We start from the raw sequence: 24,802 nt of genomic DNA, 5'->3' as shown, positions 1-24,802 counted from the left end.
TTTGGCTCCAGCTGCTGATTTATGATCACTATAATGAAAGACGCTGAACAGAAATTAACTGTGTGGCTCCAAGTGATTTAGGGAGACATCTTTATCCCTCTCCTGCCCCTCTCATTTAGTTTAGTGGCAGGAGCAAGTTTTTTACACCTTAGAAGTGACAAGGATTTCATCATGTTTCCCAAAGGAGTTCAAGGCTTTCCCTCTCACTTCAATAAAAAAACCCCACCCTCGTTTCTCTCCGACCCACCGGGGTAAGCCAGGCTGTGAGATCCTGAGGAAAGATTGAAAGCATTAATAAACACCCGCCCAGATTTAATGAAAGGTGAAAGATTTTGAACAGAAATCTCCAAGCTGATGAAAGCAGAACCCTGGCCAATTGAGGATTTATTAAACAAATGGCTGCCAGGGTCTGGGGAAAGACGATTTGTTAAATTAAATATATATATACTTGGTAACTGCTGGAGACTTATATGCCCATTAAAAATCTGAGATGGGGAAGGTGTAAAGGTGTGTTAAATGTAAAGCGATGGCCAGGATTTTAATGCCACGTTGCTGTTTTTGCAGTGAGACATCACTAGGGTCTGGAAAGACCACAGTAATCAATTCATTTTTTGCTTTTTTTCTTTTTAAAACCAGGTCCCATGTGGGAAGCTGGACCACTCAGCTCAAAGTTAATGGTTAAACACTGATGCCAGGAGGCTTCATTCCCCATTTTGAACCTCTCCTGGGATAACACAGGGTGAGCAAAGCAGTGGTCTGTGCTGCATGGATGGGATTTCCAGAAACTGGGAGTTGAAAGCAACTGTTGAGTTTTGCTTGGGGACCCCATATCCTGATGGTTTTTCCTCAGTACCAACTGCTTCACGCTCAGACCACTGCTCTAGGCCAGGCCCCCAACCCCTGTGGGTGCTGTCAGGTACCTTGGCTGCCCAACTTACCCACCTGGGTGCAATTAGAGACCATCTGCAGCATGTTACTTGGCATCATTTATTATAAGTGCAACTAAAGAGGAGCCTCTCCTAGGCCAGCCTTCACTTCTCTTGCCTTCCTACACCTCCCACATCCCCCCAGGCTGTGGTTCAATACCCCTTTAGTAGGAACTACAGCTGAGAGGGCGGGACAAGGCAGGTGGTCCTGGCTTAGTGCTGCAGAAAGAGAGGGAAACAGCCACTCCAGTGAGTGTGCCAGCACTGCAGGCCTGCAGCTTATTGTTGCTTTAGCTGCATGTGCCTCGTGCGCTCGCCATCTGCCACTGTGAATGAGGAGAAGAGGAGCACGTGGGATCTGAGGAAAGCAGCTTCTCACTTCACGGCAGCAGAGGATAACCTGGGCTGCAGCACAGCAGCCGGGCACACGCTGTCTGGGTAGGAGAGCCTAGCGTTGCTTGGCAGTATCACCAAGGCCTACAGGAGCTTTGGCTCCAGTCCCCTGGTTACCCCAGCCAGCACGGCTGGTGAGAACTGGGGGTGCTGGCATTCAAGGGGGGGCTCTGCAGTGCTGCCAGGTGTTTCAGCGGAGGCAGGGGAGGGAGATGGTTGGGTCTGTCCCTCAAACCCCAGGAAGGCTGAGTCTTTCCTACCTTCTCTCATGTTAAAGGCAGGAGAAGGTGTGTGTTCATTTCAGAGCCCCATTAACTTTCCAGTCACCAGCAGCTGATTACCAGTAGCAAAGTGTGAAAGGAGAAACAAGACCGACATACTCTGAAGAGGATACATATTTATTTTAGTTAAAAAAAAAAAAAAAACAAACAACAAAAATACCACCCTAAACCCAACCAGACAACCCAAAAGCTCTGCAAATCCAGAGCACTGATCAAAAAGTATTTTGCCTCACCCACTTTTCCAGCCTCTGCTAAAAAATCTGTGCTATCATCTCTACAGCAAACATTAAAACCAAACAAATCAGTAGCCCCATTTTGGTGGGCAGCCCTGGATTCAAATACTAGTTTTGGCATGGACCTTGCCTCCATCTCATAACTAGGCAAGCTCACCCGCTCTCCTAGAGCAGGAAGGGAATTGCTGCCACTTCTGCAATACTGTAACAACTATAAATATTCAGAAACACACAGATCACACTGTAAAGTTAAAAAAATACCCCTGACAACAACAAATAATAGCCCATCGTTGACACCTGGTTCAAGTGAAGACCAAGTAAGAACACAAGTTTAAAAAAAAAAAAAGAGAAATCCAAACATCCTCAAACCTACCAGCATCACACAGAAACTGGAGACAACATGCAACTTCCTTGATACAAAGAGCAACCTAGCAAGTAGTCTATGTACAGTATGTTACACTCACTCAGGCACCCGCACAGCTATTGCTCTTCTAAATCCCCAGCCCAGCCTACAGCAACCACCGCGTTACAGCTCCTGCAGCCCACCCACGAGTGTGGCTTCTACCTTAAGCCTGGCATTAAGACTCATCTGTTTTAAATTTTGATGAACCCCACCAGTTACTCGGTGTCCCTGATGCTTTTGCGTTGAATTTGTTGTTGCCTTCCTCTACCTCCCTGTCTCAGCTGAAGCTCTGTGTAAATAGCTTTGAAGACCAAGATGAGGGATAAATGTTTTACCTCTCTCTGGGTACTTCCTGGAGCCTGCGCAAACAGCTGGAAGTGAGAGCTGACCTGCACTAGGTGCTAGGGCAGCTGTTGGGAAAGTCTCCCCACCTACAAAATCCTGGGAAACATCCCATGTCTGACATTCAAAATACAAGAGGGTTTTCAGGCTCAGGGAAAATCAAAACCAGAAGGAAAAGACCCAAACCTTCAGCATATCAGGAAGGAGTGAGCTGCAGGTCCCATTGGCATCATACTGGCCCTGGCTAGGATGGAGTTAACTTTTTCCATAGCAGCCCCCGGGTTTTGGATTTGTGGCTAAAACAGTGCTGACAACACACCAGAGTTTCAGCACTTGCACAGCATCAAGGCTTTCCCTTTTTTCCCAGTCTGCTCCCCACCAACGATTAGACCATGGGTGGGTGAGAAGCTGGGAAGGGGCATATCCAAGACAGCCAATAGTTAAAATCAGCACTCAAAACAGAGGGGAGGTTTTTGGAATGGCAAACATGCTCAGGGACTAGCTGGGCACAGGTCTAACAGTGGGAGATGGCGAGTGGTTGCCTTTGCATCACTTGGGGGTTTTTTCCCTTCCTCTTTCCATTGCTATTAAACCATCTTTACCTCTACTCACAAATTTTCTTGGATTTGCTCTACCTACCCACTCACTGCAGGGGACAGTGAGCGAGCAGCCATGTGGTGCTTCGCTGCCAGCTGGGGTTAACCCACCACAAGCACAGCTTTAATGCTGGAGGGGTTGTAAATACCAAGGCTGGAAGCCATTGGGACATTGGGTACAGGAATAATTGAGTACAGTCCTTACCTGGCCAAGCCTGATGTGAATCAGGTTGACATTGCTGGATGCCTTAATTATCAAGGCTGAGCAGGGACAGTATCATGATGATGCAAACAAGGTGCTCCAGGAAAACGGAGGCAACACAAAACAGTGCTCCCTGCTGCTCCAAGACCAAGACAAGGCTGCGCACTAACCCTTGCTCTGCTCAACACTGAGCAGCTCCTAGAAGAGCTGTGACTGCTGCTCCTCATCTTGCTGTGGGACACACATTGCCTGCACACATGGGGGCACACACCCAGAGCTCCTGCAGCCCACTCTGGCCCCAGCAGAGGGGTGAAACTAAGGGACACTGACAGAAATGCCATGAGCAAAGCTGATGCCAAGGGGTGGGAGAAGAAAAGAAATGGGTGAAAGGACAGTAAAACCAGTCCCTCCCAGCAGCTCAGCTGTACTGGCCCTTCTTGAGATTCTTGGCATCATTTGAACCCTGAGGTTGGGCTGGAGGCCAGGGGACCACAGGTGCACTGGGAGCTCAGCGCAGTCCGTCACAGCCAACTTGCTGGTAACGAAGCCCACCAAACATGCTCGAGATGAGGGAAAAAGTAGGAAGCAACTGAAAAGTGTCTTGCGCTGGGGATCTAACCAAAGCAGGAAGAACCCACGATACCCTCCAGCTGGTGAAGTATCAGGGCAACATCTGAGGACTCAGCAAAGCCTCAACAGCCCTTCACTGTCTCTCTGAGAAGGTTGTGAAGGTGACACAGTGGCACTTTGTCCCCTTAGCATCACCCTTTTTTGGTTTCCTCAGGCTCCCAACTAGGCCCTGCTACTGGTAGGGAGGCTTGGTGGCTTGGAAATAAGCCCCCTTAACCAATCCCCAGCGGAGGATCTACTGGGCAGACTAGAAGGCTCTAAGCCACAAGTGTATCCAACACCCTCCCAGCACAAGTGGTAGGATCAGGCAACAAGGGCTCAGGTTAACAGCCAGGCCTGACATTCCCAGTGTAAGTAACAACCTGCTGCACAAACAGCCGCTCGCCAGGGCTCAGCCACCTGCAATGGCCACCTGGACATTAAAGGACGGCACCAAACAGGCTCAGGGTCCAGCTCACCAAAGCCAGGAGGAGCGGACAACAGCACCACAACAAGGTTGGGCTCCTAACAGAGAACTGGTTCAGCTTTTACATCACTTTAAAAGGGTTATTCAAATGAAAAAAACAGGGAGAAATGTTGGAAGAAAAAGGGCTTGCATAAAAAAATGCAACCTTGCAAAAATAACGGTATCGCCTCTCCATGATCCATTTCAGAGAGGTTCCCAGTGGAGGCTCCACATTTCCCCAGGAGGCTTGGCACAGTGAACACCTCCCCTGTGTTATTAAAACAACCTCCCTCTGGGGGATTCCCTGCTGCTCTGCTCTATAAAACAATAAAAAGGTCCCTGCAGTGTCCTCGGCTGTTAGTCCTCCTTTGGCCTCTTCCTCCAGCGGGCCAGGAAGGGCCCGAGGCTGTTCCACACCTCCGTGTACATGAGAGTCCCTACAAAGACAAAGGCGGTGCCTAGCCAATGCCAGGCTGTAAAGGGGTTGTGAAAGTAGAGGATGGAGAAGATGAGGCTGACGAACTTGCGCAGTGTCACCACCAGTGTGACAGTGAGGGAGGTGCACTCTGTGGTGAGGATGAAAACACCTCGGATGCAGACATATCTGGGTGGGCAGAGGTAAGGGGACATTAGGGCTGAAGAGGGAGGACACCTGGGAAAACCTTCAGGAATGAAAAAGACTAGGCAATGGATAGCCCCAGTCTGGTTACAGAGGGAATAAAATTCCCTTCTCCTCAAATCAGCATTTCTACAGCTATGAACATCTTCACTACAAACCCCAGGGACATCCCAAATCTCCCAGACTCCCCCCAACCCTCCTCTGGGACAGCAAAACTATGTCACTACAGCAGCTGGGGCCGATGCGTTGGCAAAAGGTTAATGGCATGCAGGGTTTACAGCCCCTGCCATGGAGCCAAGGGAAGCTAAAATCAGACTTCTCCATCTATACCCAGCAGAAGTCCACTTTCCCCTCCAAGGGGGCATGGGAAAGTCAGATTAAACAAGGGGGTTTCATGGAAAAGCATGAGCAGCAACAGGGCACAGTGCTCTCAACAGTGAGAGGAAAATGGTAAGAGGGACTTGGACAGAAGGGTCCTTTTCTTGAGGGCATCTCAGCTTCGTCAGACTTCAGACCTCTCATCTCTGCCTGGAAGACTCTACACATTGATATATTACAAATAGCTCCCAACCGGTCCCTTCTAACCAGAGCTGGCTAGCAAAACTGCTGTGAGTTTATACCAGCCAGCCTGTGCCTGGGGAGGTGGTGGCAGATTTTGGCCACACTGGAAAAATTGTAAGCTCCAGGTTAAATTCCACTCTATTTTCCAAATTACACAAATACCTCCCAAATGCAGAAAAGACTCGATGGACTCAGCACCCCCACTCCATTCCTCCTCTCCCGCCCCACTGCCACCTCTGTGGCATGTCTCTACTGAGCTTTGAAAGGATACTGAGTGACAACATTCATGAGGAGGTAGAACCACATGATTGGCAGGGTCAGGCCGATCACTGGGACCTGGAACAGCTCTGTGGGGAGAAAGGACAGAGCAAGGTCACTGCCCTGCTACTGCTTAAAGATGATGCAAGGAGAGGTGTCTCTCCTGCCCAGGATTGACCATGATCTGGGATACACTGCAACTTCAGCAGGCCATTGCTGCATTAGGCAGACTGAGATGTGGGCACATTTTCATTTTGCTCTAAATGGACAGTTTTCTTCTTCTTACTGTGGTAAATGACAAATACAAGAGAGTTTGCAGATGTTTCTGCTTGGACTTCTGTAGGGAAGAAAGGAAGATGGAGGAAGAAGTAAGCTAAGGAAAAAGACATTAAAAGAAAAGCTCTGTCTTGCTTTCTTGTGTCAGGGCTGCCCTATTATTAATTGAGATAGAAATATTTTGCAATGATATTAATGAACAGGTTAAAGCAATCTACACATGCAAACAATCCCCCTACCCAGAGGAGATTAGAGAACCAGCAAACCTACTCAGCAAAGATCCACGCAGTTTCAAGATCGGGGATATAGGAAGCTTGCTGGCACTGAAAAGCCTGAATTTTACTATTAAAACTTAAGCAGATGTATAGCTCAAGGTGGACAGATGCACAATCTGGCTGGACCCAACAGGTGTATGCATATGCATTAGTGAGAAGCTTGGGCTTTACTCACAGTGATCCAGACAGTAACTCATGGCTTAGCTTTGTGAGATGCTGTGGCACCAGCTGAATGTTCAGCTGCCCATGGCCAGGCTCTCAGCAGCCAGCAATCACCACTTCTCCAAGCCTGCTGGCATTTGGCCCACCACAGGGAAAAAGCTGGACAATGTACTCAAGACAGTGAGGGGTTTTTTTGGCTTCCTATCAAACTTGAAAATTCAAAGGGCTTGAATATCCCAAGACAACAGTCTGACGTACACAGCTGCTAGACTGAAAGATTCCTACGGCATATTCCAGAGGACAGAAAGGTACGAGAGCAAGGATCCATCTGTGCAACACTTACCAGACTGGCTGAAGAGGACTGCATGCTGGTAGATGTTTGGGGCAAGGAGGAGAAATCCAGGGAGTGGTAATGCATGCTGGAGAGAAAAGTAAAGACTTGATGTTAACAGATTATGTGAACACACCCACTTCTCATTCTGGGAAATCAGCCTCACACATGTGTGGACAGACTTTTTAGTGGGGCCTGTAGCAACAGGACAAGGGGGAATGCTTTTAGGCTGAAAAAGGACAGAGTTAGATTAGATATTAGGAAGAAACTCTTTACTATGAGGGTGGTGAGGCGCTGGCAGAGGCTGCCCAGAGAAGCTGTGGCTGCCCCATCCCTGGGGGTGCTCAAGGCCAGGCTGGACGGGGCTTGGAGCAACCTGGTCTAGTGGAAGGTGTCCCTGCCCCTGGCAGGGGGCTGGAACTAGATGGTCTTTAAGGTCTCTTCCAACCTAAACCATCCTATCATTCTATGATTCTATAATACAATATATATACATTACTATATATATAGATGGACTATCCTGAGCTTGATCAGACTCTTTCCTCCCAAGGAGCTTGAGAACTGAAGATGAGACAGTCTTCTGGAAAAAATTGAGGGTTTACAGCATAGATAATGTGCAGGTCAGGGGCTGCAGGGTAGGTCCAGGTGTCTGTGCCCCTGGCAGGGGGCTGGAACTAGATGATCTTTAAGGTCCCTTCCAACCCAAACCATTCTGTGATTCTATGATATGGATGAGAGCACACTCTTCACTGCTCCAGCCTCGCAGTGTGTGATCCTTTGGATTTGTGCAGAGTACAGGGTAGGAGGGGACGGGACACTCTTAGCAGTTCTATCGGCCCAGTAAAAGCAACAGAAAAAGAGACAGTGGCTTACATTGTAAAAAAGGGCCTCTTTGGAGTGCTTCCCAAACTGCTTGTACAGCATCTCCTGGAAAATCCCCATCCTGGCAGACATGAGGAGGGCGAAGGTGAGTGCAGCAATACCTGGAACAGAAGCACAGCCTTGCAACACTGCTCAAGCATGGCATAGCTCAAGTCAACCAGCTTAAAGACTCACACAATTCAGATTTCAGTGATAAAAGGTAAAACATCCAGGCTTGGTAAGAAAACTGATAATGGTCTTGGGGACACAGGTATCTTATTACAAAGGCTAAGACGCCAAGAGACTTCTGAAAAGAACACCTCATAAAAAGAGACTCAGCCCTGGCAAACAGAGTTGGTGGGATACCAGGGACAGAGTCATTTGCTGCTACTGACAATGTATCAGTCCCACATTCCCCAAAAAGCCACCAACAGACCTAGGCTGGAGGTACAAAAACAGACTCAAGTGCCAGACTTTGAAGACTCCTCCATGAAATATTGTGCTGAATGATCACCTGAACCAGTTACAGCCCTTCTCCCTCTCTGCAGTATATCCCACCATCCCATAGCAGGCAGGGCTGCTTTTGCAAAGAGAAATCAAGAAGATATCTGAAAATGTGCATGACTGCAGTCTCATTCTGTCACCAAGCCACTACCCTGCAGAAACCCCTTAGGTGCTGTATTTAACCTTCTGGCCAAATGAAGAATGTCTCCTTGCTCAAAGCTGCTAATAAGTGCCACAAAACCCCATTCTTCACAAATCAACATCCAACAGATGCTCAGCACAACTTAACTTCAGCACAGGGACTCCCACCACAGTCTGCTTTGTACAACCCACATGGCCAAGAATGTCAAAGAGCCAAGTCTTGCCAGTATCCCAGCAAAGTCAGCTGGAAATGTGGCACTCACATACCTAGCAGCCACCACAAGAAAACCTGGAGTCCATCCTCTTCATTTAAGCTGGAGTCAGATGCCTGGTGGAGGGAGACACAACACAGTCACCATGAGCTACGTGTCCCTGCAGCTAATTTGGACCTGCCTGTACCTCCCTCTTGGTTTGTGTGTCGTGTTCCAAGCAAGCCCATAAAGCAAAGACTGCCCAAAGTCTCACATTCTCCAGAGTTGCTTCCCTAGCTGAACAGAGGTGGTAGGAATTACAGTTGCTTTCCACTCTGCTTCAGGGAACACACTAGATTTCAGCAAAAAGTGCAAAAAAGTGTAAATGTCTGATCAAGAAAGTAGTTTGTCTAAAAGAAATGCCCTGGCTTGGTGAGACACCAAACTCTTCAACCACAAAAATAATCAATGCCACTTAAAAAGCTCTCAAAGACAGCCCGTCAGCAGGCTCCTCCGTACCCATCTCACAGGTGAGTGTGCAGGAAAGAACAAGGGCTCTGGCCAAGCCCCTGTCAGGTACTAAAACCAGGGCTCTGGCTTGTGGTCAAGACATTGAGGAAACCAGGCCTGTAGATGCTGTTAGTCAAGGGTAAAACTCTAGGTAGCATTTGTTGGCTCAACTGTCTTTCACTGTGGTTTAGAGCAAATTAGATTACTCACCTTTGCTACAACTGTCTGTACTATATCAACCCCCCATGCCTGCTGAGAGTTTATCTGGATTAATACAGAGCAAGGCTGCATAGCCCAGACCTTCCTCAGACAGATTCCGAAAGTATAAAAAGCTACTAAATGATGGGCGACTTGGATGTTTGACAGCCCCGTTTAATTTCCTAACCTCTCAGAGCTGGATTAAGTGCAACTAGTTTTCACCTGACCACGACTTTATGCCGTGTTTCTGTCTTCATCTGACAAGATCAGGCTGTGGGTATGGGTACTGACCCAGGAAAAGCACAAAGTGGTGATACACATGGATTTTCTTTACTCCCTCCTGTTCTCCAAATACATGCACTTTATTTCAAGGATCACAGAAAGTCACATTGGATGACAACAGGTCAGGAAAAACCTAGCCTGAAAGCTGACAATCTTTTCTGGGATAAAAAGAGCAAAGACTTAAGATAAAAAAACCTTGAGTTTTGTTTAAGATTCACCTGCTCCTAACTGCAACACATCACAGTAAGGGCAAGAGAAAACAGCTTCTAGTTGTTAGCTCTGTGGCAAAAAAAAAAAAAAAAAAAAAAAGGGCTTATTCTCAGCAAAAAAGCAACCTTAACAGGTTTAAAGGCATCTGTAATTAAGTTAAACCACATGGATGGGTGTGCATCCCTTCCCTCCAAACCAAAGAAAAATAAGACCAGGAATAAGAGATTTCAGGGAGCAGATCTGGATCTAGGATACATTTTTTCTTTCCATTAATAGTCAGGCAAAGGGAATTACTGATGAAGGTGCTGACAGCAGCTCCTCCTGTCAATAAGGTTCACAGCTATGACCTCAGGCCCTTTCCAACCCTTACCACTTGCTTTGCAGACATGAAAGTGCAGGTGAAGATCCCCAGGGACACCAGAGCTATGGACGTGTATTTAGATACACTGTATCTGCATGGGGGAGAAGAGAAATGTCAGTGACCCAGCCCACCCCCAAGCTGTTCATCTCCTGCTCCCTTGCATTCCATTTTGCTCCGTCACACCAGTGTGAACTTGGGGGTAATGGGCACATACCCATTACCTAACGCTGGACATTGCTGGGAGGGAAGGCCAACTTAATCCAACTGCAACAAAAAAGAAGCATTTGGACCAAGATCTCCTTGCCTGTGGCAAAGGATCCCTCTCAGATCAAAGCCAGCGCAGATCTCTGCATAGTGATGGAGTGACAGGGGATGTGTCCACACTGGTCCAACAGCCAGACCCCAAGCAGCCAGGAGGACCCTCCAGTCCTGACGTCTTTGCCCACTGTGGTGAGTTGACCCCAGCCAGCAGCCAAGCACCTACACAGCCACCTGCCCATCCCCCCAGCCTCGCGGGATGGGAACGGAACTAGACGAGCAAGAATGAGAAAACCTGTGGGTTGAACTAAAGAGTTTAAGGCAGGGGGGCAGGGGGGAACTCACAAAAACAAGGCAAAAGCAATCACTCACCACCTCCCATAAGTATGGCCACCTTGGAAGCCACCTCCACCCAACCCCTTTCTTTTTCTACCCTGGTTTCTATGGCAGTGCATGCCATTAGATGGCACAGAATACCCCTTTGGCTATTTTGGGTCAGTTGTCCCAACTGTATCCCCTCTCAGCTTCTTGTCCACCCCCAGCCTACTTGCTGAGGGGCAGAGTAGGAAAAACAGAGAGCCTTGACACTGTGTAAGCACTGTGCAGCGACAGCCCAAACTTCAGTGTGCTATCACTGCTGGTTTTGCCACAAATAGCAAACACAATACCATATGGGCTGCTATGAAGAAAGTGAACTCCATTCCAGCCAGATCCAGTACAACCATCCATCAGGAGCAGTCAGTACTGGCCTTGCAGGAAAGAAAAGAGCGAACACAGAAGGCTGAAGTCATGGCTTTTCAGTCCATGGTTGCCTTAAATGAAGGAGAGAGGGGTGGTGGAAATGCAGAAGAGGGAAGTATTCCAGCCTCTAGTCCAGGCACACCTCTGTGTCTCAGTTTCTCTATTAGTAAAACAAGAATATTTAAGAGGAAAGGGGAAGGCACTAAACACCAGTCAGGATTAAGTCAGTGGCAGAGCACTCCCTGATGATATAAGAAAAAGGTTTGTGATTTACCTTTTCTTCAAAATGATGATACCTAAAGCCATGCTTGCTATGAGAGAACCCTGGGAAAGAAGATAGCAAGGATTAAAACAAAAATAGAAGGTCAGCATGACAAAATTCCCCAGACTGGGATGTCTGCCCCAGAGAAACATCACAAATTTAATACAACTAATGCCAAAACACCAACAGAAATACCAGAACAGGATCAGGGAGACTGACAGGGTGGGGATGAGAGGAAACGGCCTAAAGTTGCACCAGGGGAGGTTTAGATTGGATATTAGGAAAAATTTCTTCACTGGAAGGGTTGTCAAGCATTGGAACAGGCTGCCCAGGAAACTGGTTGAGTCACCATCCCTGGAGGGATTTAAAAGACATGTAGATGTGGCACGCAGGGACATGGTTTAGTGCTGGACTTGGCAGTGTTAGGTTTGCAGTTGGACTCAATGATCTTAAAGGTCTTTTCCAGACTAAATGATTCTATAATTCTATCAGTCTCACTTCAGCTAGAAGGAGAGGAGAAGTTGAGCTGCGTGGCTTGGGAACAAGGATGCTGGGGCAAACAGGTTACTAGGATCTTCTAGCCAGTAGCAGTAGCAGGCCTCCCCCTTTTTTTGCCCAATTCCTGACAGTCAACGTGTGCTACAGACCAGAATGTGGCCAAATCACCTTGTTTCAAATTGGGAACAGGAGTATGGCTCCATAGATTGACTGCAGGGCTGCAATACAAGAACTTACAAGAATTTAACCTCATGGTTAATGCAGGACAGGTGTCCTACAGTGTTGTCTGTTTTTCTTCTTTTTAACCTCTCCTGACTTAAGGTATCTCAACCCCATGATGTGTTGTGGAAGAACAGCTGCCATCCAGCCGATTTGTTATTCTCAACAGCTAGAGCTCCCTTTTCTTTGGTTTTAACAGATGCTTTCAGCCTGGCACTCATCTACACATAAGTGAAGATGCATTTTAATAGCATTTTCCAAAGTAAAGACCTATGCAGTAACAGTGCAGGTGGAACTAGGCCAAATCCATGCTCTCTGACCTGAGGTGTTTAACCAAGACACCTACACTAGGACATGAACCACTTGGCATAGCTGTGTGGTGGAAGGGAAAGCTGGATCCCTTTGACCAGCAATTCAGTTCATCAAGGGCTGGCAGCCAGAGTCTGGGTTTGGTTTTGATATTGTTACTTCCCTACCACCTTTGGAAATACAAAGTCTGTTTCAGGCTCAGTTTCCCCATCTGCCCATTAAGCTGAAACTTAATGATCAACACTGTGAAAGTGAGAACTGGAGCTGAGCTTTCAGAGCAAGGTTGCTCTCCCCAAAAGGCAGCTGGAGTTTAGTATTTGCACAGGGTTTTGGTGCCCTCAGGGAAAGACATGATGGTGGAACACATGTGCCAGGGACAGTGCTTGCAGGGATGATGGGAAGGGATGTCACACGAGGAGGAAGAGGATGGTATGATAGTACTCACTGATCTGAAGATCATGTGCAGTGGCATGGCGATATTTAAGTTCAGAGCATAGTTATTTACCACACTGACAGTGAAGAACATGGCCACCATGATGAAATAGTTCCTGAAACACAAACACAAAAAGAAACAGCTGACAGCTGTGTGTGTACTTCCCTGGGATGCTGGGAGACACCCTGGGAACAGGTCTGGGGATGCAAGGAAAGGTCTGAAGCTGAGCAGGAGCTTACCTAGCTCCTGGGCCTGTAACAAGGACTAACAAGATTAATCCACTTTGGATGTAGTAGGGAAGTCCTTAGAACAGGAAGCAGGTTGACCTGCTCTGGTTCAGCTTGTGCTAATCCCAGAAGCAAAGGGGAACTGAGGATACCCCAGCTGGGATCTTTTAGCATGGACTTCCTTCAGACCCCTCTCTCCTAAGGACACCGGCATAAGACAAGGCTTGATTTGAGGAGATTCAATTTCTGCCAGCAGCCATCACTGTACTGAGTGGAAGGAGAAACCATTCAAATCCAGGCCTGAAGACCTCCATGGCTCTGCACCAAAGCTAGAAAGCCTCCACAAACTGACGTTCCTCACTGTGATGCAGCCATGAATGGCACAAAACTTGCTCTCAGCTTTCTGTCATGAGGATCTCTGTCCTGAGCACTCAGCACAGCTCTCTGTTTTGCTATGGGCCAGTATGCTAAGGAACTCCACAAAACCTCCTCACTTCAGCCACTGAGTGCCAGGAAAGAGACCACAAACATGCCAGGTTATTGCCAGGACAAGATCAGCCCTGATGGAGAAATGCAAATGTGAACTTGGCTGGGTTTCCAGTAAACCTCTTCCTCCCATGCCCATTGCACCAAGCCCCAGAGAGACAGCAAGCTCTCCAAACACAGCAGACTTAACTATGCAAAATACTGTCCTGTTTCTTGGACAGAGAAATATCTGATAGCAATTTCCTATTAATTCTCAATAAATGAGGAGTTCATATTTTATCAGGTATGACAGGTTCTCAATGTGGCTTCACAAATGCTGCAGAATGGATGGAATTTAGACAGGATAAGTGGATAAACCACTTTACTAAACACTTCTTGATAAGAGATAGCTAGTCAATTTGTGCCTAGCAAAAGCTGCCAGATCAACTGTACCTTATTGGTATGGCCGGCCTCTTCCTCCCAAAGTTGGCTTCGAAGATAAAGCCTTCCACCGCGATAAATAGGAACTGGGAGAATGTCACTATGTTCCCACATCCTGGAAACTGCCTGCAAGCATGGAAAAGACAAGCATAAGAGCTACACCATGGAGAACAGACACTGCATTGCGCTGCACTAAGAGGCTCACAGCTCATAATTCCAGAGTGAGCATCAACCTGGAGGGGCTTTACTGCTTCATCTGTTCAGGTTCTCATGTTGCCTTTGTTATACACCTCCCTGCAGGTATATCCCTGCGCTTGTGGATACATGTGCAGCAATCCCTTCTTCAAACACTTCCAAGGAGGAATTGAGCAGCCACCCCCATCATGGGCCATGTGATGAATTGGGTCAGGAAGTGAAAGAGGAGATTGGTTGCATCTTACAGGTCTGTAGAAGATCCCACCAGGGTATAGGATCTGAATCACCAACATCAAGTACCAACAACCATACTGAAGCTGGATCTCCCCCTTTCTCATGGGGAGGTAGTTTTGATAGGGCTCCCTCCCTACCTACAAGCTGCTGTATTTGTTAAGAGGCCAGGTGAAATGATGAGTCTACCCAGGAGGAGGGCAACAGGATTTCCAATAGCCCTTACTTCCACTGCATGAGGTCAGTGCCAAGGTCAGGTCTGTGTCTGCAGAGCAAGGCACAGTGTCCATAACTCTTCCTATACCCCCAGAACATGTGAACATGAGCTCAGACCTCTTTCAATTTACTCAGCAAGCTCTAGCTCTCTGCCCTCCTGTGTCTGCTGGATGCCAGCAAAAAAAAAAAAAAAAAAGGTTGGTTGTAGGCTCAAGAAGGAACCTACAACAACTCATCATGGGAGACCAAAAAGGTTGTGGCATTAAATGCCACATGATAGTCAGGCAAGTCAGGGAGCTTGCTAATCTGACACATGCTTTGCACTGAAGTTTTCAAACTCCACAAGGTATTGAAAGCCACAAAACAGTGTCTGACCTTGAAAGAGACTGTCCTAGCTGAGCATCTTTGTTCCCTCAGACAGACCCAGGCACTGCAGTTATCACTACTTCTGTAGCACAAATGACACCACCTTGGAGCAAATCAACCTTGTATGTTTATTCTGAGGGAAGAGAAATTATACACAAGGGCAAGACAGCCTGTAACAGCCTAACATTAAACAAACACTCCCTGCACACTGCCCACCCATTCCTAGCTGACATGCCTGCTGCAGACCCTGCCTCCTTCCTAAGAAGCTTACAGGGAGCAGGAGAGGATTTTCTGGGAGGCACACAGTCAGCTCTGGGCTCAGAGGCGGCCGTGACATGTCAGATAATCAGAAAGCTCACTGTTATTTGCAGCAGGAGGCAAAGGAATTTGAGCAAGTACTTCCCCTTTCTCTTGTGCAAGACAGAAACTGAGGTCAAGGACTTAATGGAGAAGCTGTAAGCTGCAGAGTCCTGATCCCCACCCTGCTGCACAAGCCTGCAGCTTGCTCACACAACATGCCATCACAAGTAGGTAGAGGCTGGGTCTAGACACAATTCTGAAGAATGCAAGCCGAGAGATGCGCTGGAGAACAGGAATAATCAAGCTGTCCACTGGATAGCAGAGACAAAGGCCTGGTCTCCAAAATCTCTTCTGTCACATGCACACCACCATTCCCAGACTTCTCAGAAGCAGCAGCAGCACTCTGGTTAATACAGAGCTGGCACATGGGCTGCCACCAGACAGTACCTGGAAAGGACACCTTCTCCCTGCATTTTCCACAAGGTAGGCACTAGCCTGAGCCTCTCCCCTTTACCTACCTGCCAATTTTCACATTTTTCAGAGCTTAATTGCTCACGAGACTTCAATCCCTGCTAAGAATTTCAAAAGTTACTTGGGGGAAGAGATACTGAACCAGAGACAGAAGCCAGCCTCCAAGGACTGTAAGCGTTGTCTATGTAGGGTAATACAAAGCAAATTTCGAATAAACCAAGACTGTTTCCATGTATTACTTTGTTTCCTCCCAGTTCACAAATCCTTGCATTCAGTCACTTGCTCTACATATGACCTCACATTATCAGTAAAGTGTTGACACAGGGTTATGTGTCAACTGATAAGACAAACAACAAGCCCCCGCCTCAGGCTGTATTTGCCCATGGCTTTGATTCACAATCTTAACACACTAAACAGACCTGAAAGAAGTGACAAGAAGTCTAGATATATCAACCAAAAATCTGCTTTAGGTGTAGCCAACTGATACAGAGTCCTCCAGAAGCAATGAAGAAGCGCTATGATGCAGTTGTCCCCCTGCCTCCTAGGGTGGAGTTGCCTGGGCAGTTAGCTTCTAGCAGCCCTAGCAAACAGTGGGATAAAACAGCCAGAGTGGGGCTCTCAGTCATGTCAGCGGACCACAGCCTAACCCAATTTCTGCACATCAGTTCAGACATGTTGATGCACTCAGACTAAGTTCAGCACGTCCAAATCACTTCAAGGAAGATTTCTGCCCATCACTGCAGAGGACTCCACGTTTCATAAGGAATTCCTTCAATGGGCCCTGCAGGAGAGCAACCTCCCATTTTGAACAACACAGGGAAGAAACCTGGTCAGTATCTACCATGCAGAGCCTCAACTGCTTTTAAAGAGAAGGCACGTCACAAGGACACAGCTTCAGAAGGTGAAAAGCAGATCACAGGCTTTCTAACCAGGCCTGTATGTACATCACATGCAGAGCTTTGGCATGACGGCTCAAAGACAGGCCTCCCCAGGTCAACTAGGAAAGGACACTAACAGAACAGGTTGGGTTGCTCCAGGCAGAGGAAATGGGATGAACTGGATGGCATTTCTTGCCCTGTCCAGGTCTCCTTCTGTTATTCAGTCAAGGGATTGTTAACTTGCTCTCAAAAACCTCTAACAAGGAGCTTCCCTGCTCTCCCTTTTACAAGCCCACTTCGCAACACTGAGAGGGAGCAAACCTGGGGGTTTGGCCTGCTTTACATCCCTTTCACAGCAATTTAAGCCCTTTATTTCTTGTTCTGCCTCCAGAACCCAGCAATAAAATTTATCTCCTCTTCTCTACAGCCATTCTCCACAGTTCATAGTCTTTTGTCTGTCCTCGGGCATCTCTAGACTAAACAGTTCTCATTCCTCTACACTTTCCTCATAAATCCTGAGCAAGTTTCTTCCGATCACCATTATTATTCCTCACCAGACTGTCAGTCTGGTCACTGCCTTTTCTTGTGATCCTGTTGCAAGACTTCACTTGTTATGGGAAGATTCACCTTACCTTCAGAAGGGACTTTTACCTCCACATAACTAACACCAAGACCCAAAGAAACAACCAGTGTAACCCCAATTTAGGGACCAAAGGGGAGCAAGGTAAGTGAGGGGCACAGAAACAGTGGAACTTCTAAAATGGATGAGGGACAATGCTTAAGAGAAGCTTGTGTGTGAAAAGCAGCTTTTCCTTGATGTCTGCAACTGGACTTCTGGGATTTGCTGCTCAAAATCCCTTCTGGGGTTTAGACAGCTAATTCAGCCTTTGAATAGGGCCAAATGGCTCTCTTTCATTTTAAGGTCTGGCTGGAGGAGACATGAACCTAGCAGCAAGCAAATGGAAGAAGCCAGATCCAAAGCTCTCTCCACCTCAAAGGGGCCCATTCTTCCTCCCTTGCTGATGCTGCAGCACAAGCCAGGCAGGAAAGGCAGAGGTCAGAGCAATCCCAGAGAGGAAAAACAACTCACCACGCTAGGCCTCTTCCTCCAGGAACTGCTCCTTGATTTCTCCAGTGATTGCTGAGTGATTGTGCAACCTTGTGTTAAGGAACCTGCATCCTAGCCTCCCACTTTGAAGCAAATATCCCCACTGCCCGCTTACAGAGTCAGGCTCTCTTTTTGCGCTTCCTTTCTTTCTTAACAATCTGGGATGATGATGGATAGGGAGGAAGTAAGGACAGGTTTTAACTACTATTTTTGAAAGCCTAGGCATGACTGAAGTGAACATAGTACTGAATGGTCAAGGGGTGCAGCTCCACACTGACTTACTATGATTGCAGACACAGACCCAGTTCAATTACTGCTTTTTTCCAGTCAGGTCTAGCACTTTTGCCTTCACAGCTTGCTGACCAGCTCGGGAAACAAAACCAACAGACCATCACCTTTTCCAAGGCATACCAGCCTTCCTCTATCAAGGCGACGAAGGTGACGCAGTGCTCGGACATACCCCAAACATCAGCCTGCTTCTCTCTGCAGCCTGGCAATTCGCCTTCACTCCGAGTGCCATATGGGACTCCTCACCCTCACTGTGTTGGCTCTGCAGCCACGTGACGCCGCTGAAGATCGTATTTCCAGACAGACGAAGTTCCCTCGGCCCTGCCTGCTGTCCCCGAGGACCCCTAGCCAGCTCCTGCACGTTTTCTCCTTGGGGTTTCAGCTGTTACTTGTGCGAGGCATTGGGACCAGAGAGCAGAGGTGGTGGGGATGCTTTAGTGCCAGACTGATGCGGTGGTCCCTGTGTCAGCAGAGACGCGGAAACCCCAGTTCCTGGGCAGGACAGCAAAGCGACCCACGCTAGGACCAGACTGGGCCCAAGCCGAGGGGGACAGCCCCCCAAAAACCCACAAAATGCATCAGATGGCGACACAAGGCCAGGGCCCCGGCAATGCGCACCCGGGCTCCTCTTGGCACCTTGGTGAGGAGCCCCTGGGACCTGCGGCTGCCCCCCAAGCTGTGAAGGGGGCCGGCCACCCTGCCGGGGCCGCAGACCCCCTAAGGGCCCGCCCCAGGCTGGCGGCAGGCTCCGAGGGCCCCCCGACAGCCCCACTACCACCCCAAATTCTCCCTCACCCCCCAGCCCTCAGTCTCCTGGAGAACCCCTGGGCACCGCTGCCACTTGCTCCCCTCATAAATGCTGAAGCCGGTGGGGGGACCCCGCGGCCCCTTGCTCCGGGGACTCTCACCCGACCCCCGATCCCATTCCTGCCCCTAACCCCTCCTTCTGCCCCCAAAGCCTCTCCCCGGCCCCGCACCTGGCCAGCAGCTCCAGGAACACCACGTTGCTGCAGCAGCCGCCGAACACCAGCCCCACTGCCACGGCCGGGTGCATGGTATCGCCCCAAGCAGCGAGGCGGCCTCCCGGGCCGCCACCGCATCCCGCTCCCGGGCCGCGGCCCCGCTCCCAGCCCTGGCCCCTCCGCCCCCGCTTCCTCCCGGGTGCCAGTAGTTCGCTCCCCGCCCGCCGCCCGTTCACCGACACCGCCGCGGCCCTACGGCCGGGACTACAGCTCCCGTCAGCCCGCGCGCCTCCCCCGCCGCCGGCCTCGGGCAGCCCCGCCCCGCGGGGCATGATGGGGGCTGTAGTTCCGCGGGGGGGCGGTAATGGCGGCGCCGGAGCCGGCGCTGAGCTGGCGTGAGAAGAGGCGGGTGGGAGGTAGCTCAGACGCAGTTTCCCTGCAGAGGCACCACCGCTAATTGCCGTTTAGGGTTTAGATAATGAAATTATCGCTTGGATCTGAAATCGAGCTTCCCTGAGGCCTGTGGGGGAGCCTCCTGCGAGGTCCTCCCATGCTGTCCGGGCCCCAGGCAAGCCCCGTGTCAATGGCACCATGATGGTGTCAGAAACACTGGATCCTGAGACGGCAAAACCGGGTCTGAAAAGCAGTTGTGTGCTTGGAAGGAGATGAGGGCTACAAGAAGGGTCTGGGAAGGGGAGAAGAGAGGAAAAGGTGCCCAAATGGTGGTGGTGGGGTGGCTTGGGGTCCATGTGGGTCTGACAGCGCCAGCAGCCGCCTGCTGCTTCACAGGGGGCTATGGAGGGGAAAATAACCCGTTCAGAGCAATGGACGAGGTGGTACTTCTGGCTATGACTCTGCCCACATCAAGTTGGGAGAGAAGGGCACTGCGATGCTGGAGGTGGAGCGTTTGGGTGAGAGGGTCACTGATGTGGGGACAGACTGCACCTGGAGGTGCTGCACCAGCACCATCTGCAGTGATACATTTATTGCACACAGAATCACACAGAATGGCCAGAGTCAGAAGGGGCCTCTGGAGATCACCTAGTCCAGCCCCTGCTAAAGCAGGTTCTCTCTCCCAGGGCAGGCTGCACAGAGGCATGTCCAGGCGGGTTTTGAATGTCCCCAGAGAAGGAGACTCCACAGCCTCGCTGGGCAGCCTGGTCCCATGCTCTGTCACCCTCAAGGTAAAGAAGTTCTCCCTCATATTCAGCTGGAACTCCCTGTGTTGCCATATATGTCCATTGCCCCTTGTCCTGTTGCTGGGCACCATTGAAAAGTGTGGTTCCATCTTCTTGACACTGGCCCTTAAGGTGTTTGTAGACACTGATAAGATCCCCTCTCAGTCTTCTCTTCTTCAGGCTAAACAGGCCCAGCTCCCTCAGCCTTTCCTCAGAAGGGAGATGCTGCAGTTCCTTCATCATCTCCACAGCCTCTGCTGGCCCCTCTCCAGCAGCGCCCTGTCTCTCTGGAACTGGGATGCCCAGCACTGGACACAGCACTCCGGACGAGGCCTCACCAGGGCAGAGCAGAGGGGGAGATCCCCTCCCTCGCCCTGCTGGCCACGCTCCTCCTTGTGCCTCTCAGGGTCCCGTGGGCCTTCTTGGCCCCAAGGGCACACTGCTGGCTGAGGGGCAATTTGCTGCCCACCAGAACTCCCAGGTCCTTCTCTGCACAGCTGCCTTCCAGCAGCCTTCATGACTGGGTACTTTAGCTTCTCTTGTCAGGATGAAGACAGTGTCATGTCAGTCATGGTAAACATGTGAATTAAAGTAGCCAGCCACTCCAAGGATCCTGCTCCAACATGTGGGCTCTGCGGTCTCGCATGGAGTTTCCACAGGGCTTTATACCATGTCTATGGCACCTTCAGTTTTACTTGTCCCTATCAGATTGTATTGTTGCCCTGTTACTCCTTATCTCTCTGTCCTAGAGTGTGCTTTTGCATCGTTGCAGTTGGAGCAATTCATGTTTTCTGCTGTTAGCATAGCTGCATATCAGTTAGTGTGAAGTGTGTTAAAGGTGTGTGGAGAGTCCTGCTGAGTATCTGTCAAAGCCCTCTGTGATCAAAAAGTGGGATTTCCATGCTGTAGAAATTTTTCACTCTAATTAAAATTTTGATCTGAATCAGACCCACATCTTTTTTTTTTTTCTTTGAATACCGCAAGTGTGAAATCCCATTAATGCATTGCAAAGAACTATGGTTAGTCCAAAAATGAAGCACTTCTTTTTATGATTTCCAGCTCTTCAGGGAACGTGACAGCCTTGGCAGCCTCCCTGCTGCTAAAAGCAGCCAATGAAAGGGGTGAAACTGCCAGGATTGCTCATTTCTTTTGATGACTACAAGAGTTTCTAGTCTCTTTGACTCCAAGCTGGAGATCCTAGGGTTCCAGACTCCTTACCAGGGGGCTGGAAACCCAGGGTGGTTGGAACATGTGCCCTCAGGGCTTACATGAGTGATGGCTGAACACCTGGAAACTATAGCAATGACACCCAGGAATTCTTGGGTGCCTTGTGGGCTTTGCCTGCAGATAGAAACACCGTGGTTTCTGCTAACAGCACCACACACCCAAGGGATCTGGGGCCTCCCTTGTGATGTTTCCTGGAGTTCTGGCTTGGGACGTACCCTCTAGGAGGATGGTCTGCCAGAAAATAATGCTTTGGGGGTCCGAGTGTCTGGGAGACCCCCTGGGAACCCCAGTAGTTTTACTGAGCACTTGCCCTGTATTTGGCAGAAGTTGATTGTTTCCCCATTTCACAAAACATTTCAGTGTTTTCTGACCTTGCTCTAGCTAGAAAAGCTTGAACTGACTTCCCTCGGTCTTCCCATCAAGTCCTTTTAAATGGTTTATATATTATTAAAAAGCACCACGACTCATTAGTGACAAAGAAAGATGATTGCTTAGGACGGCTGGCACTTTGTAATGTCTCTAGGGTTTCCTGCTTCCACATCCTCAGCTGCTGCATGGGTCAGAATGATCGATATTTTCTGTTCCCTTCACTAATAAGCTTTTGCTACCTTGCGTGCTCACTTCTTCACCTTTCATTTGCTTTCTTTGTTTTTTAAAGGGAGGGGGGGTCAAAGCTGTTTTTCTGCCACAATGAATGTGCCACACCTTGGTTCTTAAATGCATTAAGCCACAGAACAAATTGCTTCTTTTGAACTTCTCCAGTGTACCAGTAAAACCAAAACGTCAGCTCATCAAGTGTTTTGAGCTGTTCATTGTAGCCTGGCACCTCTGGGAGTGCAGACTTGTCCAGGCTAGTGAGTACTTAGCATCCTTTTTAATGTTACAACTACTAGGTGGATTCTGGGATGAAATGTCTGGCTGAAGGAAGTTCTCAGTCTGTTGAGTTCATGGTCTAATTTTTATGGGACAGGGGCTCATGCCACTGCAAAAACTTCCAGGTCACCTCAATGTGAGGCTAGACATGTAGTTGCTGGACTTGTCTTTCGGTTCATCCCAGCTGTGAAGCTGTACTAATGTGCCAAGCTCCTTGTTTGCAGGTTGGTGTGTTATTCAGAAGTGATGCTGATCACAGATCTAAGATCTAATAGTATAATTCACTCCCATTAAAATAAAAAGTAAATCCATTCAAAATTCAGTTCACATCAATTCTATAAAATCAAAATGAATGACAAAATAATGTCAGAAAAAAAGAAGAAAAACATATTTTTGTTGGAAGAAGGGTTCGCTGGAATCAAGAAGACGCTCAATATGAGTTACGCATCTTGCTCAACTTTATTAGTTTCTAACACTACTTATATAGAACCGATACACATGCATATTCGTAAAGCAGAAATACAATTGGTTAGTAGTCTCTAAACGCGCACGGTTCTCACACCCCTAATTATCATGACTAAAATAAGCATTCTATCCATGGAGCTAATTGTGTTGCTGTGCTTCAGCCTTGTAGTTTGTTAGTCCCTATTTTCCCATGCCGGTCCCTATCTTTCTTGGCCCTGCACCTGCTTTCCCAGCAGCTGTATCTTGTTACAGCCACAGCCTGTTGGCACAACATAATTACTTGGTCTCAGGATTCAAGAATAGCTCAAGGCTACCTTTCTTGTTAACTTCAGCACAGCAGCTTCAGTACAATTCTGATTACAGGCCTATTCTAATACCAGGCCTGGATTGTGCAGATCTTCAGAGATTCTAAGGCCACACTTCTGCAGCCATTCTTCTACATATTTTTAAAAATGCCACTTCAAAAGTAATTTAAAAATTAATTCACCTTCACTGTATTGAAATATGGACACCCAGTGATGGCGGTGTAAGCATCTGATGAGCAAGAGTGATTTCTCAGCCCTGTCGCTCTACCAGGAGTGAATACTAACACTTAGCAATACAGCCAAGTTGTCTTGCTTACCATGAATGGACAGCAATGCTCTTGTATAGTCAGGACAGTCTAAGGACACAGACAAGGCGAGGTTATAGGCTGCAGTAATATAGCAGGAAAATTTAATAAGCTTTCAGCTATAGGACAGAAACTTTACTGCCCAGGGCTTATCTGGTTTTTCCAACAACAGCAGATGCTCTAATAAAAGATATTACTTCTACCTACTAACATCATCTTGCTTCTGTCAGTGTTATTTTGACTTTCTTCAGAGATGACTGAAATGAAACAAAACATGTTTTCACACCATGGAAACACTGGGGAGTCTGTTTCTGCCCAAAAGGCAGGTTGGGGTGGTGGTGGAGGGTGTCTTCTCTAGTACAAATCTGTAGCACTTCAAGGTTTGAATAAGCCCTGGCAGCATTTTGACTTCCTGACTTCTGAAATGCGGTTCAAAGCGAAATTGAAGACTCTTAACGTGCTGGGTGAAGGGATTTGTGTTGGCTTACGGAATGCATCAGAAATCCTTCCTTCAGCTCTGCCCAAGAACTGCATTGTGAGCGATCTTCCACAAGAGCAGGGAATTTAGGAAGCCAGTTTTGTTTAGTAGTGTGCCACTTTTCCCAGCCTGAATATGCAGACAGGCAGGCCTTGATTCCCCAAAGGATCTTAGGTTTGTGGTCTTTCCTTTGGGAACAAATACAATGATGGAGGAAATCAGACAGAGCTGTAAGCTCCTGCATGAAAAGTTCTCATTTCATTTCCAGAAAACCGTTTTGTGTAGGCTTGTCAGGTGTGGCAAAACAAAACACCAGGGACACTGACATTTTGATGCGGGCAAGATCTTATTTCTCAAAGTCGAGCTTTCCTGGAAAGGCTTTCTTGCTCTCTTGGTTATTAAAGCATGGCTTTTTCTGAGAAGTAAACCAATTGTGCTCTTAATGCATAAGAAGCAAATCAGTCAAGCCAATCTCACCTGTTTTCATAATCAATACGTACGTGATGCATGCCAGGAAAAGGCAGGTAATTCTGACATAAACACTGATGTGCAGAGCCTATAGACCTTCTGCCATGGCTGGTCCGCAGAGGATGTGAATCTGTCACAGAGCAGTTACTGACCTTTGGCTCAGCTCAGAACTGCTTGTATTTCTAGTGCTGCAAATGCCTATTGAAACTGCAGGATATCAGTGGTGGCAGTGCTGTCACACAGGTATTGTGTGACTATCTCTGAAGTAGATCTGCCAAGGAAACATGTTTATTTTAAAGGTCTCTGAGACAGTGAATTCTACAGTCCTGGCAGATTTTGGAAGATGCAAACCGAGCAAGCCAACGAAAATGCTTGATTCCTAACTACAGAAACTACAACTTTCAAATAATTCATTATTCACCTTAGATTTCACCTTTGGCTTCA

The 24,802-nt window shown here is 48.3% G+C and overlaps 1 protein-coding gene across 1 annotated transcript; it reads right to left on the bottom strand.

Annotated features, from left to right (window-relative positions):
- Nucleotides 1–1,696: 1,696 nt before the first annotated feature.
- Nucleotides 1,697–19,242, bottom strand: SLC35B4 (solute carrier family 35 member B4). Its single transcript, XM_055808276.1, has 10 exons — nucleotides 19,075–19,242; nucleotides 14,057–14,170; nucleotides 12,924–13,026; nucleotides 11,465–11,514; nucleotides 10,201–10,282; nucleotides 8,707–8,767; nucleotides 7,807–7,916; nucleotides 6,946–7,021; nucleotides 5,903–5,978; nucleotides 1,697–5,055 (listed from the first exon to the last, which is right to left on the bottom strand). Exons 1-10 carry the CDS (start codon nucleotides 19,149–19,151, stop codon nucleotides 4,809–4,811), a joined length of 996 nt encoding a protein of 331 aa, XP_055664251.1. The 5' UTR covers nucleotides 19,152–19,242; the 3' UTR covers nucleotides 1,697–4,808.
- Nucleotides 19,243–24,802: the final 5,560 nt, after the last annotated feature.

Source organism: Falco peregrinus, chromosome 6 (assembly GCF_023634155.1).
Source record: "Falco peregrinus isolate bFalPer1 chromosome 6, bFalPer1.pri, whole genome shotgun sequence".
Lineage (NCBI taxonomy): Eukaryota > Metazoa > Chordata > Aves > Falconiformes > Falconidae > Falco > Falco peregrinus.
The sequence above is the reverse complement of the archived record's forward strand: the minus strand, read 5'-3'. Positions and strand labels throughout refer to the sequence as shown.

Coding starts and splice junctions, on each gene's coding strand:
- SLC35B4 (XM_055808276.1), bottom strand. CDS start 19,151: ATGCACCCGGCCGTGGCAGTGGGGCTGGTGTTCGGCGGCTGCTGCAGC. Junction 13,027..14,056: donor AGGCCGGCCATACCAATAAG/GTACAGTTGATC, acceptor TTTGTGTTTCAG/GAACTATTTCATCATGGTGG. Junction 11,515..12,923: donor TGCACATGATCTTCAGATCA/GTGAGTACTATC, acceptor CTTCTTTCCCAG/GGTTCTCTCATAGCAAGCAT.